At 44.1% G+C, this 16,214-nt stretch overlaps 1 protein-coding gene across 2 annotated transcripts in view; it reads right to left on the bottom strand.

Moving 5' to 3' along the window:
* spock2 (SPARC (osteonectin), cwcv and kazal like domains proteoglycan 2) overlaps positions 1-16,214 on the bottom strand; it is a 54,296-nt gene that overhangs the window by 12,422 nt on the left and 25,660 nt on the right. For both annotated transcript variants that reach the window (XM_080781551.1, XM_080781552.1), the window contains exons 3-4: positions 5,861-5,975; positions 3,103-3,208 (exon numbers count right to left, since the gene is read on the bottom strand). In XM_080781551.1, the coding sequence (XP_080637677.1) occupies positions 3,103-3,208; positions 5,861-5,975 (221 nt within the window). The remainder of the gene's footprint in view (positions 1-3,102; positions 3,209-5,860; positions 5,976-16,214) is intronic.

Here is a 16,214-nt window from a genome sequence, read left to right as displayed (position 1 = left end):
GCATTCCTACATTGCAGTATTGATCCTTTAACTTAAGTAAAACATGTGAGTACTTTTTCCCCCACCTCCGCTCAATTCAAACGTTATAGATTTTTCTGCTTGCTAGCCAGAGCCTTCCTCACCTCTACCTCTTAACAAGGTCGGAGAAGATGCTTCCCAAGAGACGAGTCAACCAGAACCGCTGACTGGTTGTTAAGCGGTTGCTAGATTGTGCTAGGCCAGCTAGGGTGTTGCTAGGGTGTTGCCAGGCAGTTGGAATGAGGTAGAGAGAAGCTGAAAACCGACCTTGAAAAGCCTATGTTGTCATTGTAAACATAACCTCGGAAACCGCAGGCGTTTTGTTAAAATAATGTTAAAAAAAAAAGCCTGGGTGAGCACAAGCTCCCAGAACGTCTGTGCAACGTTGAAGCTGCATGCCACTACCTACTGGCCAGAACTGGAACCGCAGCACGTTCATGGAGGTGGACGGACGTTCAGGGACGTCATGTGCATAACGCGCGTCAACAACCCTGACCTCAAATTGTAGACCGCTCTCAACTTCCACTCGCTCGAGCCATTGAGTTATAATCGTACTTCCGGCAGTCTTCCGGGTGCTTCAAAACGCCACTGAGCAACTTCTATTGAAATGAATAGCTATCACACGATTCGCACACGGTCCGCACTCTCCTTTATAACTCTACGGGTAGCAGAAACAGTGGCATAGGAGATTATAGGAGTGTTCTACTGGGGAGGGGAGGAGGAGGAGGGGAGCGGGGGGAAAGTAGGCGAGCTCATAGGTTGGTGAAATAATAGTAAGTCGGCGCTAGCCCCTCCTATACACAGGTTTAATGTTTGTCTTTAGTTCAATGTTTGTTTTGTAAACGCCATTGACAATGAAGAGAAAATGTACGTCATAATGTAACTCATTACGTCATATTGTCTCTTTTATTGTTAATGACATTTAATGTTTGTGTTGGCACCGTTTGTTTTACATCTCGATCAGGTCCTTGAGGGAGTTCCAGGGGGTCCCCAGCTAAATGATAGTTTGGAACCAAATGGACCCTTATGGTTCTGTAACTCTGAGAGTGTACAAATGGACCCTAACAGGTCCATTTGGTTCCATTTGTACACTCTCAGAGTTAAAATAACAATATAAATCAGGGTCTTAGAGATAAATAATTTTAAAAAGCCATTAAATGGGGGCCTGTAGACTCATGCATGTCAGTATGTATGTCACAGGAGCCTATCCCCATCCATGCTGATGCTGACTGAGTGCCAAGCAGGGAGGCAGTGGGTACCAGTTGCACAGTCTCTGGTATGATATGATTCGGCTGGGGAATTGAACGCCTGACCTCCCAATCTCAGGGCAGACACGTCACTGAGCTGGTAATATTATAGATAGACAGTACAGGATTTTACTTTATTACTTTCACAATCTGCGGCTTATGTGAGAAATATTTATTAGATTAAAAAATTCTTAACCATTACTTAACCATTCAGGGCGGGAACCCATTTTGTGTTTTAAACATTATGTTATACTTTAGCAATAGCTATTGACAAATAGCAGATCTACAAGCTCTGCTATTTTTTGAAAGATAGTGAAAATGTGGCTCAAATCTTTGAATATATATTCTTTCAGAGCGAACGCTTTTAACTCAAATCTTTGCTTCTGGGGGGGGGGGGGGTCCCTGAAACAACATATTTTCAGATGGGGGTTCAGTGGTCAATTACATATAGTTTTTGGGGTCCTTGACATGAAAAACGTTGAGAACCACTGAGAATCCTTTTTCTGAAAACTGTCAGGATTTAGACATTTTGTAGAATCATCCTCAAATGGGTTAAGCTACATGCACTGCTTTTACTCTGAGCTTCAAACGTGCTCAACGCATCGTCTCTGTCGGGTGGAAACCTCATAATAATAATAATTTCAGGATTCAAATTCAAAAGTAGCAGATCTCCAAGCTCTGAACACAGCGCGAAAGAGATTTGCAACTTCTCATGCTTTTGTGTGACGCTGTACTGTACTTAATGAACAAAGAAAGGGTCGTTGATTTACAGGGAAAAAAACCTAAAAGTTAGAATATGTAAATAAGAGGGTTTTGTCCACACAGATGAGGAGGTTGGCTGGCTTCTAAAAGAAGAAGCATTACAAAGGTGGCAGAATAAGAACAATAACAATGTGATGAACAACAACTGTGTGCTGGGTTATAGAGCCTAATAAACAGCCAGGCAGCACAGCAGACACCCGGCCCGGCGGCCCCAGCGAGCCCATTTATCATGAGCTCTGTGTGTCTCTGTCTGTCCCCGGAGAGACCCTTTACAATGCTGCCCTCCCAATGCACACACTGCACCATATGTGGCCATATGCTGCTCCACCGCCATCACACTGTTACGCACGCCAATGGCCTGTTTACGCTATGCAAATGACAAACTGTAAACATGTGCCGGGGTCTCACCGATGCACTGCAGGGAACTAATACGTTGCTTTATTTAAGTGTCAATACTACTACCGTTTTGTAATCATTTTAAAGAAATAGCGGATTTGTAGCGGACCTGGTGACGAGGCGGACGCGTTATGATGACGTAACTGGAAATCAACCGCCGCCTTGCAAGGGCTTCTGGGAAACTGAGTCCAATGCAAAGTGAACGAGGGTGTAGGGACAATCTTAGCTCGCTTTGCTCTTTGTCCGGATCACGGAAGTGGCTTTTTTGTCGGCTCAATAACAAATCAAATCATTGGAGAGTTTTCAAGCGGATTTTCATGGATCAAAGGTGCAAATACTTGCTCCAAAGGTAATTAAACAATCCCGGCAGCCTTCGTATATGTCATATATTAATATATATTAATATAATGTAACTTTTCAGGAATAGAAAGCCTGCAGTTTCTATTAGCTTGGATTCCCCATGTCTTTTTGCACGTTCTTTAATTCTGTGTGATCTCTCTTTGCCTGTTGTTGAAATGTGCCACACAAACACAATTTTGGTCAAGGCAAACCCATTTTTTGGAGAATGTTCGTTATTGGGTCATCCACTCACAGTTAACAGTCTTTGTATTGAGTTGTGCTTGAAATGTACTGTAATTCTGGGGTATCACAATTAAGGTTTGTGCGTGCGTGCGTGTACCTGCGAGGCGTAGTTGTGTCCATCGGACCCACACACGGGCCCAGTGGAGGAGATGGGGCAGGGGTGACAGTTCCCCTCAGCGGACCTCAGAGCTGGCTGCTTCAGCCTGCAAGAGAGGACGCACGCACACACGCACGCACGCCGCACACACACAGTTTTGTCAGAGCAGCAGCATTATTGGCTTGGGAATGGAACAAAAGGGGCAGGTATACGCTCCTGTATTTTAACATCAGTTATTATGGTGGTACATGGTGAGCCAAATATTTTCTGAGGCGGTACTTCAGTATAAAAATGTTGGGAACCAATGGGCTAGCCTAGGACTGGTTGACAAGTAGTACTGCCTGAAGCTAATGATGAGCACAACATCTCCCCAGTCCAAGTAGTACTGCCTGAAGCTAATGATGAGCACAACATCTCCCCAGTCCAAGTAGTACTGCCTGAAGCTAATGATGAGCACGACATCTCCCCAGTCCAAGTACCAGAACAGAAAAACAATATATAGGTGTAATTCGACCATAATTCCTCTTCATGGGTTCCCCGGGAAAAGTAGGCAGACTCTGAACACATAGGTGGGCGCTTGTAGCCTGGCATCAGGCTATCATCACTGCGTAGATATTAGTCTGGAAATTTGGCGTGGAAGATTTATTTCCAAAGGGACGGTTACAAACAGATTCCAACGTCACAGCAACAAAAGAAAAGTCTCACAATGTCAAGTGGGCTCTGATTGGTCACCCACAACTCTGGGGGTGAGCAAAATGTAATTCAAACTGAGGAGTGCCAGACCAATCTCCCCAGGGATTGATTTTTTCCTGTGGCAGACTAGTCTGGTTTCTAGGCTATAGGACCTTATCTGTAATTATATATCTAAGTGCAATATGTGTACAAATACTGGTGAAAAGAACATGTGTACCATACTTCTCTGCAGCCCGAATGGGTTTGAGATGATGCCTTCTTTGTATACTATTTACCTCCATGTCTTTATCTCTGTATACAGCCTTAACCCATTTAGGCCACCACCTGACGTCGAAATAAAAAAAAGTCTTCTAAATCATGACAGTTTTCTGAAATACCTCAATACCTATGTTTCTATATAAGTGGTACTCAATATTTCATGTCAAGGACCCCAAAAAGTGTATGTAATTGGCCGCCGACCCCCATCTGGAAATATGTTATTCCAGGAACCCCTCAGAAGCAAAGATTTGAGTTGAAATCGTTCGCTCTGAAAGAATATACATTCAAAGATTTTCATTTTCACGACTTTTCAAAAAATAGCAGATCTACAAGCTCGTAGCTCAATAGCTAACGTATAACATAATGCTTAAAACGCCAAAAGGAATTCCCATCCCAGAATGGGTTAAGAGTCAATACCACATGTGTCTCGCCTCGGATGCACGATTTTACTGTATTTCTTCAAACAATTGTACAAACAATGCGGGTGAACGAATGCTGGCTTTCTCAGTACTGTCTGTCAGAGCTATATATATTGGATTGAACCGAGGATTTCCTTCATGCTTCTACAATCTGTTGTGCATGCAATAACAATTGCAATTTAACCATGCGGTTTAGCAGATGCTCTAATCCGGAGCGACTTATAATAAACAGGGTAAATAATCACATACTGTAAATAGAATGCAGCGAGAAGGCAGACGATGAATCTAACATCCGAGTCCAACCCATTTAGACCTGAGGACGATTCTACAAATGCCTTCTAAATCCTGACAGTTTTCTGAAAAACCTATGTTTCTATGTCAGTCGTTTCTCAAACATTTTCAGGTCAAGGACCCCCAAAAATATATGTAATTGGCCGTCGACCAAGAAGCTAATCTAAATAAGGTGCTTTATTGATGGCAGGTAAACAATGGACCTAGCATCTGTCTAAAGTAAACAACATGCTATCTAAATAACGTTCTGTACATTGAAACCACAAGATAACAGGTAAACAAACAATGAGCCTAGAATCTGTCAAAATGGAATGCGTGTGCGATGAAGAAAGTCAGTATATCAGAAACCGATCTTTCTGCTACAAGGTTTATACGCCGAGTATAAGTTGAGCATAGTCGAGGTCGGTGTGATAAAGAATAGGGGAGACATCTCAAACCGTGGTCCAGGGATCCTCAGGGGGTTCCAAATGCAACTAAGAGTGTACAAAATGCACACACTCTCAGAATTATGGAGGTCATTGAAATGTGGGTCGAGACCCATTTGAGGGTCATGGACTCACGGACCAATTTTTATGGGTCACGACTTGAGTGAATCCCATTTTCTTTTCCTACATTTAAAGGATTTTTTAATATATATATATATATTTTTTTTTAAAAGAATTGTTAGTATATTAAAACCATGGATAAAAAAATAAAGATATACAAGCTTGCAACGCGGTGCAAAGCTGTTTTCACTAGCTTGGCTCCCGGCCGGGCAATAGTCTAATTTCTCTTTTGGGTCTCTCTCGACCTGAACATTTTTCAGAACCACTGCTCTAGAGGATACAAAGAAGAGTAGCTTCTTAGAGCCTGTTGCCATTGACCCCGACGAGAGACAAACCACAGATCCTTGTAAGGAATTGAATGAATACAAGGTGTTGTTGACCTTGCAACAGTATGCACTAATAACACACACACACACACACACACACACACACACACACACACACACACACACACACACACACACACACACACACACACACACACACACACACACACACACACACACACACACACACACACACACACACACACACACACACACTCTCTCTCACCTGTGTTCCAGTTTCTTGCGGTTGACGCACACAGCTCTCTGGTAGCCCTGGGCGATACACACCTTGTGTCGGCTGCACTTAACCTTCTGGCACGGGTCCTTGGTGGTATCTACATCTGGGAGCATAATAATGGAGAAGTGAGTCATCCCTGCTTTTCATAAATACATACATTCATATTCTCTCTCTCTCTCTCTCTCTCTCTCTCTCTCGCTTGTCTTGCCTTCTATTCCATCTCCACTACCTCTGTGGACCACAAAACCGATGTGTTTTTGGCCCTCACTTCACACTTGTGTACGGAAGAAATGTTATCATAAAAAGTCCATAGACATACAAATTACATACATTGTAAACATTAACCCATTTTCCCATGGGGACACCCTGCACCCTGAGGTCCCCAGACCTCACCTTGACAACCGCCTGCTTCTATACGTCCCTCTCCTGCGAGCCACCTCCATGCACTCTTTCAGCAATGAGACCTAATGGTCGTTATTCAGTGTATGTGTGTGTGCCGTGCCGTGGTGGAAGCCAGCCAGCCGGCAGGCAGGCAGGCAGGCAATCACCAGCACTGGGCTAAAGGCTCCGCAGATAGCTACCCCCTCCCCATCCATCACCTTCTTCTTGGCTAGAGGCTAATGTTCCACCGTGTGTCATCCTCACGCACACACTCATATGTCACCGCTGTCTTCGCCTTAGCGGGCCCCCCCCCCCCCTCTCTCATTCTCTCTCTCTCTCCAACCCGGCCCGATTGCCCCCCGGACAGCCTCTTCTTCCCCTCCCCATTCACCTATACGCTATCCATCAGCACGGCTCAGCAAGAACACTGCTTATTTACAGAGAAAACCCTGCATGCACCATCTACAAGATAGAGACGCCCCGGTGAAGCGTCTGCATGTAAAAATGTGTTCCGAATGCATTTGGTTTAATAGATTTCGGGACAAGGCAAAAAGGTCTTGCCATCGGCTCGTATCCTGTCGTCTCCATCAGCCGGGGTGTGTGTGTGTGTGTGTGTTTGTGGGGGGGCATTAGTCATGGCTGTGTCCCAGGATTTAGAAGCGGAAAAAGAGGGATATCTGATTTGAGAAGGAAAATCAAAACAATAGACCTCCCTGTCACGGTTGGGTTGGTTTTTGTAACACACTGTGACTGCAACTGCTCAGCTCCGGGGAGAGAGGAGAGAAGAGGAGAGAAGCCAGGGTACGGAGGCATCGTCATCATCATCAGCACCCATCATCCATTGGACTGTCACCAGCATGTCCCTTACAGCAGTTGTTTCTAAGCTGTGGGCCCGGGACACACTGGTGGGTGGGACACACTGGTGGGTGGGACACACTGGTGGGTGGGACACACTGGTGGGTTGGGACACACTGGTGGGTGGGACACACTGGTGGGTGGGACACACTGGTGGGCTGGGTGGGCTATATATATTATTTTTAAGTCACACCCGTGTGAAGTTTCTGTCTGTCCGTCCGTCCGTCCGTAATCCACGTAACTCAAGAACCGTTCACCCCACCGACTTCAAATTTGACACACACGTTCCACACCCCCACAGGGGTTGCAGTGGCCGGTGTCAAGTCATTCGGACCCACGGTTGTCCAGAACCGCCACAAAAAGGTCACTGCCCGTGCCCCATAATATCTGGGTGGGGTATCCATTTCCAACTTGCATCGTTCCAAGTAGGCCAGTGCCCAACGGGCACCGCTGTAGAGGCTCCAACGCATTATATCTGGGTGGGGCATTCATTTCCCACTTGCATCGTTCCAAGTGGGCCAGTGCCCAACTAGCACCGCTCTAGTATGACGTAAATTCTCCATTCCTTGTCAATGGGAATTTAATGTTTATGTAAGACGAAGATCTACACTTATAGCTGAATATAGGAGGGGCTAGCGCCCCCTCAAAAATGTACCGTAAGCAAAATTGTGATATCGAGCGCCAAAATAGGAACATAAACTACTTTATATACAATACTATGTTGATCCAAGCTGGAACACAATAGATTAATTGATCATTAAATTGAACATGCTTTGAAACTTTATATATTTATTAAACAATGACGAGACGGGATGTGAAAAACAAGAAACGTGTGGCTGTACTCTCTTGGCCTATAGTGTGCAGGAGGATGAAGGTGACATGACAAAGTATTGAAGAGGGAACGGGGAACAGGGTAGAGTGGAGGGAAAAGAGGAGGTATAATGAGTCCAGGTGGAGGGTGTAAATGTAGACATACTGTAGGAAGGTGTCCACTGTAAAGCTGTGTCAGCAAAAAAAAAAAAAAAAACATTTTGCAGAATCATACTTTATTAAACCCTATATACTTTGGGGGTTTACACTATAGAGGTCTTCTCTTTTTTCCCCTCTTCGGCAAATCTCTGGGATATTATATTCCTCAGCCCTAGTAGGAAAGTCAGTGAAAGATTTCACGTAAATTGCACGCTGCGTTCATGATCTGAGGCTTTTTGTTCAAAACGGGCCAATCCTGCAAACTTTAAAAGCCGATGTTAGCCAATTAGGATGGAATATGAAATATCGGACAGATCCGTCTTGAACATATGACTATAGAGATACTGTATAACGATTTATGGGATTTTTGGACAGAATCTGGAGGAGTAATATAAAATAAATTGTTTTACAAAAGTCGGTCTCCTGGTGGCGCTATAACATGCTGTTCTGGAAAAAATTGGGGCAGAGGTTCATCGTTGGCATCCAGGGAGTGTGTGTGCAAAATTTGGCATCGAACCGGGTTAACGGTGCCGGAGATTAGCTGTACACAGACAGACGGACGCACGCACGCACACACACACACACACACACACACACACACACACACACACACACACACACACACACACACACACACACACACACACACACACACACACACACACACACACACACACACACACACACACACACACACACACACACACACACACACACACACACACACACACACACACACACACACACACACACACACACACACACACACACACACACACACACACACACACACACACACACACGGACGGAGGGAGTGCAAAACATACTCTCTCCCCATGCCTTCGGCCTGGTGGAGACAATAATAAATCTAGTAGCATAGGTTAGCACTTAGCAGGCAGCCACAATGTAGCGTGGTGCTGTTGTGGCTAGAGAAGCATAAGGTGGCTGCGTTTGTTGTGCTCTTGTTGTATGTATAGAAGCATTATGGTGGTGTTGTTACAGTGTGGGTATACTGTAGATTGTAGAAGCATAAGGTGTTGTGTGTACACTGTAGTTCAGAGGTCTTCAACAGGGGGTCCGGGACCCATAGGGGGTCCTTCTCAGAGATACCAGGGTTGTCACAATTATTACATTACATCGTCTCTGATCGCAATTATTTTATTATCATAATCGATTCCATGTTGAAAGATATTCCTACACCATCATCACACATCATCATACATCACATTCCGTGCTCAGCCAATCAAATCATTTCCGTGGTACAAACACACAAAGCTGGGCATAGCAGCCCCTCAAAAAGCAGAGATAGCCGATCTACAAGCTTACAGGGCGTCATGATGTGGTAGAAACAACATGGTATACTGTAGAGAGAGAAACATGCTGCATGTCTCAGCCTCACGTCAACTTTAACAGGCTTCCACGGATTAATAAAGCAGCGCCTGCCCTGCATAGCGCTGCAATGATGACGTTCCCATGGCAACAGACTCACTCACGGTGGTCCGGGAATCATTTCTGGAATGAGCCGTGTGATTTGCAGCTCAATCTGCCTTTTTTTATTTTTTTCCTTTTTCTTCTTTTCTGGGAAATCACAATCACTCTTCCTCTCACGCTCCCTCCCTCCCTCCCTCCCTCCCTCCCTCCCTCCCTCCCTGTCTGTCTGTCTGTCTGTCTGTCTGTCTGTCTGTCCCTCCCTCCCTCCCCGGTCGGTCGTTCAATCACATCGGTCTCTCCTTCCCCTTAACTCATTCACTGCATGCCGGAGTAAATAGATTCATAAAAGATTCACCTCCTGCCAGCGAACCTTTCAAGTAGTCACAGAATATTTATCTCCACTACGATCGAGCCCACGTGATCGCTGATATACACGCAGGTTTTCTCTGTGCTTTGGCTTTTTTAATTCATATTTTCTCAAAGCGACCATGCGTTCAATAGGTATAGGGTCCATTGAAAATAGCACGCTGGCTGACGCAGAAGAGGACAGACAACGAAGCCAACATGGCAACAGGCGGCATTTCTAAGTACAGTAACGTGGGAGCGGACGGCAGCTGTTTGGGTTTTTTTAGGAACCCCTTACGTCCAGCTTTGAGTGTTTAAGACTTTTGTCTTCAATGTGTGTAAACACAAACATTGAAGGGTTAGGAGGACGCAAATTGTGATTGGCCAGAATAAGATGATGTATGTGAGAAACTTTGAATATGCAGAGGACCACTATAGTTCCACACTCACTCCAGAGGGCCACTATAGCTCCACACTCACTCCAGAGGGCCACTATAGTTCCACACTCACTCCAGAGGGCCACTATAGTTCCACACTCACTCCAGAGGGCCAATATAGTTCCACACTCACTCCAGAGGGCCACTATAGCTTCACATTCACTCCAGAGGGCCACTATAGTTCCACACTCACTCCAGTGGGCCACTATAGCTCCACACTCACTCCAGAGGGCCACTATACTGTAGTTCCACACTCACTCCAGAGTGCCACATTGCAAATTTCTGTCATAGCAAAAATAGCCTATCTACAAGTTCAAAACGCGTACCACTGCAACGAGTTTTGAGCTTGTAGATCAGATATTTTTGCTATATTTGAATTGAAATCCTGAATTACTTTTTTCTATTTTTGAATTGGAATCCTGTAAAGTTACCTTTTTATTTAATTTCCAATGCATTTAGTTATAGCTAGTTATGTTAACTTTATGAACTAAATACATTGGACATAAAAACAGACAATACCATTTTAATACTAGTCATTAAACTACATAGATGAATGGCCCAGCAGATGGCGTGATGGCCACTGAAAGGAGGGATGCTTGTAGGTGGTCGGACCAACATCCTAGCGGATCTAGGCATCGGTGGAACGGCACTAAAGTGGTTCTCCTCCTACCTCACCGAACGGACCTACCAGGTTTCCTGGAAAGGTCTGTTATCATCCCCCCGAACCCTCCAAACTGGGGTCCCACAGGGATCTGTACTTGGTCCCCTCCTTTTCTCACTGTACACTAAATCCCTTGGCACTATCATCTCTGCCCACAATATATCCTATCACTGCTACGCCGATGACACACAACTGTTTCTATCCTTCCCCCCTTCTGCCACTCAGGTGGAAGAGCGCATCACGGCATGCCTGGCTGACATCTCACAGTGGATGTCCTCCAACCACCTCAAGCTGAACCCAGACAAGACTGAGCTTCTCTTCTTCCCAGCTAAGTCCTGCCCTATGCGGGAGTTAACTATTTCCGTAGACAACGCCCTGGTAACGTCTGTCCCAACAGCCAGGAATCTTGGTGTTGTCCTGGACAGTCAGCTCTCGTTCAAAGCTCACATCACAGCTGTCACTCGATCCTGTAGGTTCACACTCTATAACATACGACGAATTAGACCGTTCCTCACCCAGGAATCAGCCCAGCTCCTAATCCAGACAACAGTCTTGTCAAAACTTGACTATTGTAACTCCCTCCTTACTGGCCTACCAGCATGTGCACTTAAGCCTCTCCAGCTGATCCAAAATGCCGCAGCTCGCTTGGTCTTCAACCAGCCAAAATTCTCACATGTCTCCCCCCTGCTCCGCTCCCTCCACTGGCTCCCGGTCGCTGCCCGCACAGAATACAAAACTCTGATGCTGGCATTCAAAGCAACCAAAGGTATGGCTCCCCCATATCTTGCAAGTATGATTGAACCCTACAAACCCTCCCGCGCACTCAGATCAGCTAACGCAGGGAAGCTGGAAGTACCCTCACTAAAAACGCCGGGACAACGCTCCACACGTCCCAAACTCTTCTCCCTTCTGGCTCCAAAACTGTGGAATGCACTTCCCATGGCAGTCAGAACTGCAGCATCACTCCCAATCTTCCGCCGTAGTCTGAAAACCCACCTTTTCAGACTCCATCATGGCCCATAGCACTTACTCTACCCTAGATAGCACTTCTGTAGACTTAGATAGCATTTGAAACAGACTTATAGCATGTTATGTAGACAGCACTAGAATTGCATTGTATATAGTCATAGCACGCCATAGTACATATGTATAGCATAGTAGTATATATGTAAAGTTTATATGTATAAATTTCATTATATAGATATTCCACTGTTACTTTCTTAGCTTACGCATGTTTCATGATGAATGTTTTTATGTGATGTATTCCCATGCTTTTGTTCTTGCTTAATGTAAGTCGCTCTGGATTAAGAGCGTCTGCTAAATGCCTAAATTGTAAATTGTAAATTACTGTCTGCATTACTATCCACTTGCTGTTAAAACTTTAATATAAAAGGTCAAATGCAATGACGTGACATGATATGTCACGTCATGATATCACGTCAGATATGATATATCTTCCAAAAAGCGTATCGCAACGATTTATACATATCTATTGATTACTAATCATTATTAATCAACAGAACAACAGCTGAGGACATAATGGATAGTTGCGTCCCTGCAATCAAAGTCTGCCCTGCACCTCTGTGCCTACAGTGTGATAACAGTAAGCAGCTCCTATATGCCGTTGTCACAGAAAAGCTGGCTGCCACAAAGCCCTGTTAATTAGCCTCCCCATGCTCCAGTCTAATCCAATTCAGATTAGCATGCGGCTAATCCCCACAGGCAGCGGACATCCTCATCATCGCCAACCATCTTATCCCCCATTTACAAAGTCACAACCTCTAATGTCATCAGAGCTATCTCAGCTTACTCATCACTGTGTGTGTGTGTGTGTGTGTGTGTGTGTGTGTGTGTGTGTGTGTGTGTGTGCGTGCGTGCGCATGCATCTCACAGTTAGGCTACGGATGTCAACTTTTAGTTTTTATTTGGGTATAGCCTAGGCCCTATAGGCACAAGTTGGTTGTGACTGTGAGGGACCTTCAAATGGCCCAAACAGTTAGCAACGTACTGCTCAGTATCAGCCATTACAGGAAGCCCCTCAACTGTATTGTCTGTAGCAATGTTCCGTCTTATATGTACTGTTTTCCTATTGTCTGACTGCACTGGCAGTGTTTATGTCCTTTGCACAGTTTTTGCAAGGTATTCCTGTACTTCTGATTATGTGGACATAAATAAATATTTCAAATTGTGTGTGTGCGTTCAGCCCAGGACTGATATCCCTTATCAATAAAGTCCAGTATAGGTGTTAAAACGCTAGACCTCCTGGGCTGCTGAGCCAGCAGATAATGTGATCTGCTCACAGTTGACCATTGATTAAATTATTGATTATTGATTGGTGAGAAAGTGTCCACACTCTCCCCTGACCTCTCTGCTCCAAGCCTCTGCCTTAACTTGACTCTACAACCAATACAATGAATTCAAGGATTAAGTCAGGGGTTTTCAAATGATTGTGTGTGTGTGTGTGCGTGCGTGCGTGCGTGGCGCGCGCGCACACACACACACACACACACACACACACACACACACACACACACACACACACACAATCATTTGAAAACCTACTTTGTGTACACAAAGTACACAAACTTTGTCCTAACACAAACATTAAATGCTATTGATAATGAGTGTCCACTCAGTAGTAACCAAGATTTTGACAATTTTGTTGCGTAAACACAAACATTGCGTAACACAAATATTGAAGACGAAGGTGAGGACGCAAATTCTGAATGGCCGGAATGAGATGATGTATGAGGATGTATGTACGATGATAAGAGTGCCCCTCACTTCACACGGTTACTGTTAAACTGTTACGTTTAAATCTTTAACGACACCTTGGAACTAGATCTTCCGCACTGAAGTTCCACATATTAGTTCCTAATATCTACGCAGTGATATATCTGGCCATGCCAAGCTATGACGTACTCACATACGTTCAGTACAGTATGTATGCGTATGTATATACGACGTACGTATATGCATTGCACAGTACAGGTGGAAATAAGTAAAGGAAATAAGTAAGAAAGTAAGTAAATACGTAAGAAAGTACTCTACAGCAGTGGTTCCCTAAGGTGGGATGTGGGGACCCCTAGGGGTCCTTGAGGGACTTCCAGGAGGTCCCCAGCTAAATGATAGAGTAACCAAATGGACCCTTATGGGTCTGTACACTCTCAGAGTTAAATCAACTTTTGATTTTACAATATACATTGGGGGTCCCAGAGATAGAAATGCCATTAAATAGGGGGCCGTAGCCTAATTCAGGTCAAACCGAGGAGGGCCCTTGAAATGAAAATCACTGCTAGAGCCGTAGAAAATCTTCTCTTATGGGGGCATACATTTTCAAATGGGGGGGGGGGTCCCCACAGGGCTAATTAGTGTCATTTAGGGGGTTCTTGACATGAACAGGTCTATGTGTGAGTGTGTGCACACACATTGAAGTGCACGGACGTGTGCTTGCTTGCATGTGCCTAAATTGCAGCTGTTCTCTCCTGCCAGCCATTTATCTGGAGAGGATGTTGATTAAATCATTGAACAGGGGGGGGTGTTGGACTGACAAACTGACCTGCAAACTGCCCTGACCTCTGCCCGACAGTCCACCACCACCACTGGTGGAAACTTAAGTAACTAAGTACGTTTACTTAAGTACTGTACAACAATTTTGAGGTATTTCTACTTTATTGGAATATTTATTTCCAATACGTTTGAATATTTATTTCCAATACTTTTACTTATACTCCACTACATCTTGGATCCAAATATTGTACTTTTACTCTGCTAAATTTATTTGAAAACTTTAGTTATTTACTTTGTAGATTTTGATTATAATTACAAAACATACATTAACTACTTCAACCCTATACATTCGGCCATTCGAAAATAGCAGATCTACAAGCTTCCCTGTGAGCTTGTATGTACATCTGCTATTTTCAAAAGATCTTTATACATTAAAAAAGTTGAAATGGGACACTTTGCACAATGAATAGTTTTACATTTTGGTAGTTTAAGTACGTTTTGATGCCAATACTTTTGTACTTTTACTCAAGTACATTTTGAATTCCAGGCTTTTACTTAAAGAGAGTAGTTCTACATTGAAGTATTGATACTTTTACTTAAGTAAAACATTTCAGTACTTTTCCCACACACTACACGCTTCAGTGCAGAGCTGTGACGTGTGAATGTAATCAGTGGTGGAAAAAGTACTCAAGGTTCCATTAATGGCCTGTATTCAAAAGTTTTGTTGCGTAAAAGTACATTATTGGTATCAAATCAATATACTTAAAGAACCAAAAGTCAAGTATTCATTGTGCAAAATGTATCAAATTCTTTCTAATCATCCGATCTACGTACTGTACAAGCTCACAATGCAACGGATCGCATCCCGACTCATTGTGAGTTTGCACTAAAATAGGACTTAAATGTTTTGAAATAATAATCTAAATCTACAAAGTAACCTGCAACTAAAGGTAAAAAGTAAAAGATATTTGATTTGTATAGTATAACGTATAGAAAGAAAGGCAGTACCTCAAAATTGTACTTAAAGCACAGTACTTGAGTGAGTGTGTTTAGTTGCTTTCCACTTCTGGTAATGATAATTGCATCAGTTGCAGAGCTCTGTCTTGCTCCATGCATTGAGTATTGACTGTGCTGGGCTGTGGGAGTCATTCAGCCAGCCAGGCAGCCAGGCAGCCAGCCAGCCAGCCAGCCAGCCAGCCAGGCAGCCAGGCAGGCAGCCGCAGGCTCCACAGTGAAGACATATCAGTGATTTAGTGACGTTTCAGATTGACACATGTCGTCTGATGGCTCCTATGGCTCATTAACCCCCTTGCAAAGACAGTCAGATCAATGCAGGGTCTGCACACGCACACACATAAGCCCACGCACGCACGCATGCACGCACACGCACACACACACACACACACACACACACACACACACACACACACACACACACACGATCACGTGATCGGAAATCAGAGCAGAACATGTCATTTTCAAATGATCGGAATTGGATTGGGAGCTATTATCAATTATATCCATATCCTGATGTTAGACTGGATATTGTCTGTGATTTTGGATATTGTACCATTGTGATATGGCATGAGCGACAGCGTTCTATAAAAAAGTATAAATATCGGATCGGATGTGATATATTTATCACATATATTATTACGGTATCAATATAATAATCCTATAAATGAACGTGTGTCTGTAGTTCCTGTAACTCGAGAACCATCAGACCGACCGACTTTAAACTAGGTGTCACCGA

The sequence above is a fragment of the Protomyctophum bolini genome (assembly GCF_963924005.1).
Source record: "Protomyctophum bolini genome assembly, chromosome: 14".
NCBI classification, from domain to species: Eukaryota; Metazoa; Chordata; class Actinopteri; order Myctophiformes; family Myctophidae; genus Protomyctophum; species Protomyctophum bolini.
The sequence above is the reverse complement of the archived record's forward strand: the minus strand, read 5'-3'. Positions and strand labels throughout refer to the sequence as shown.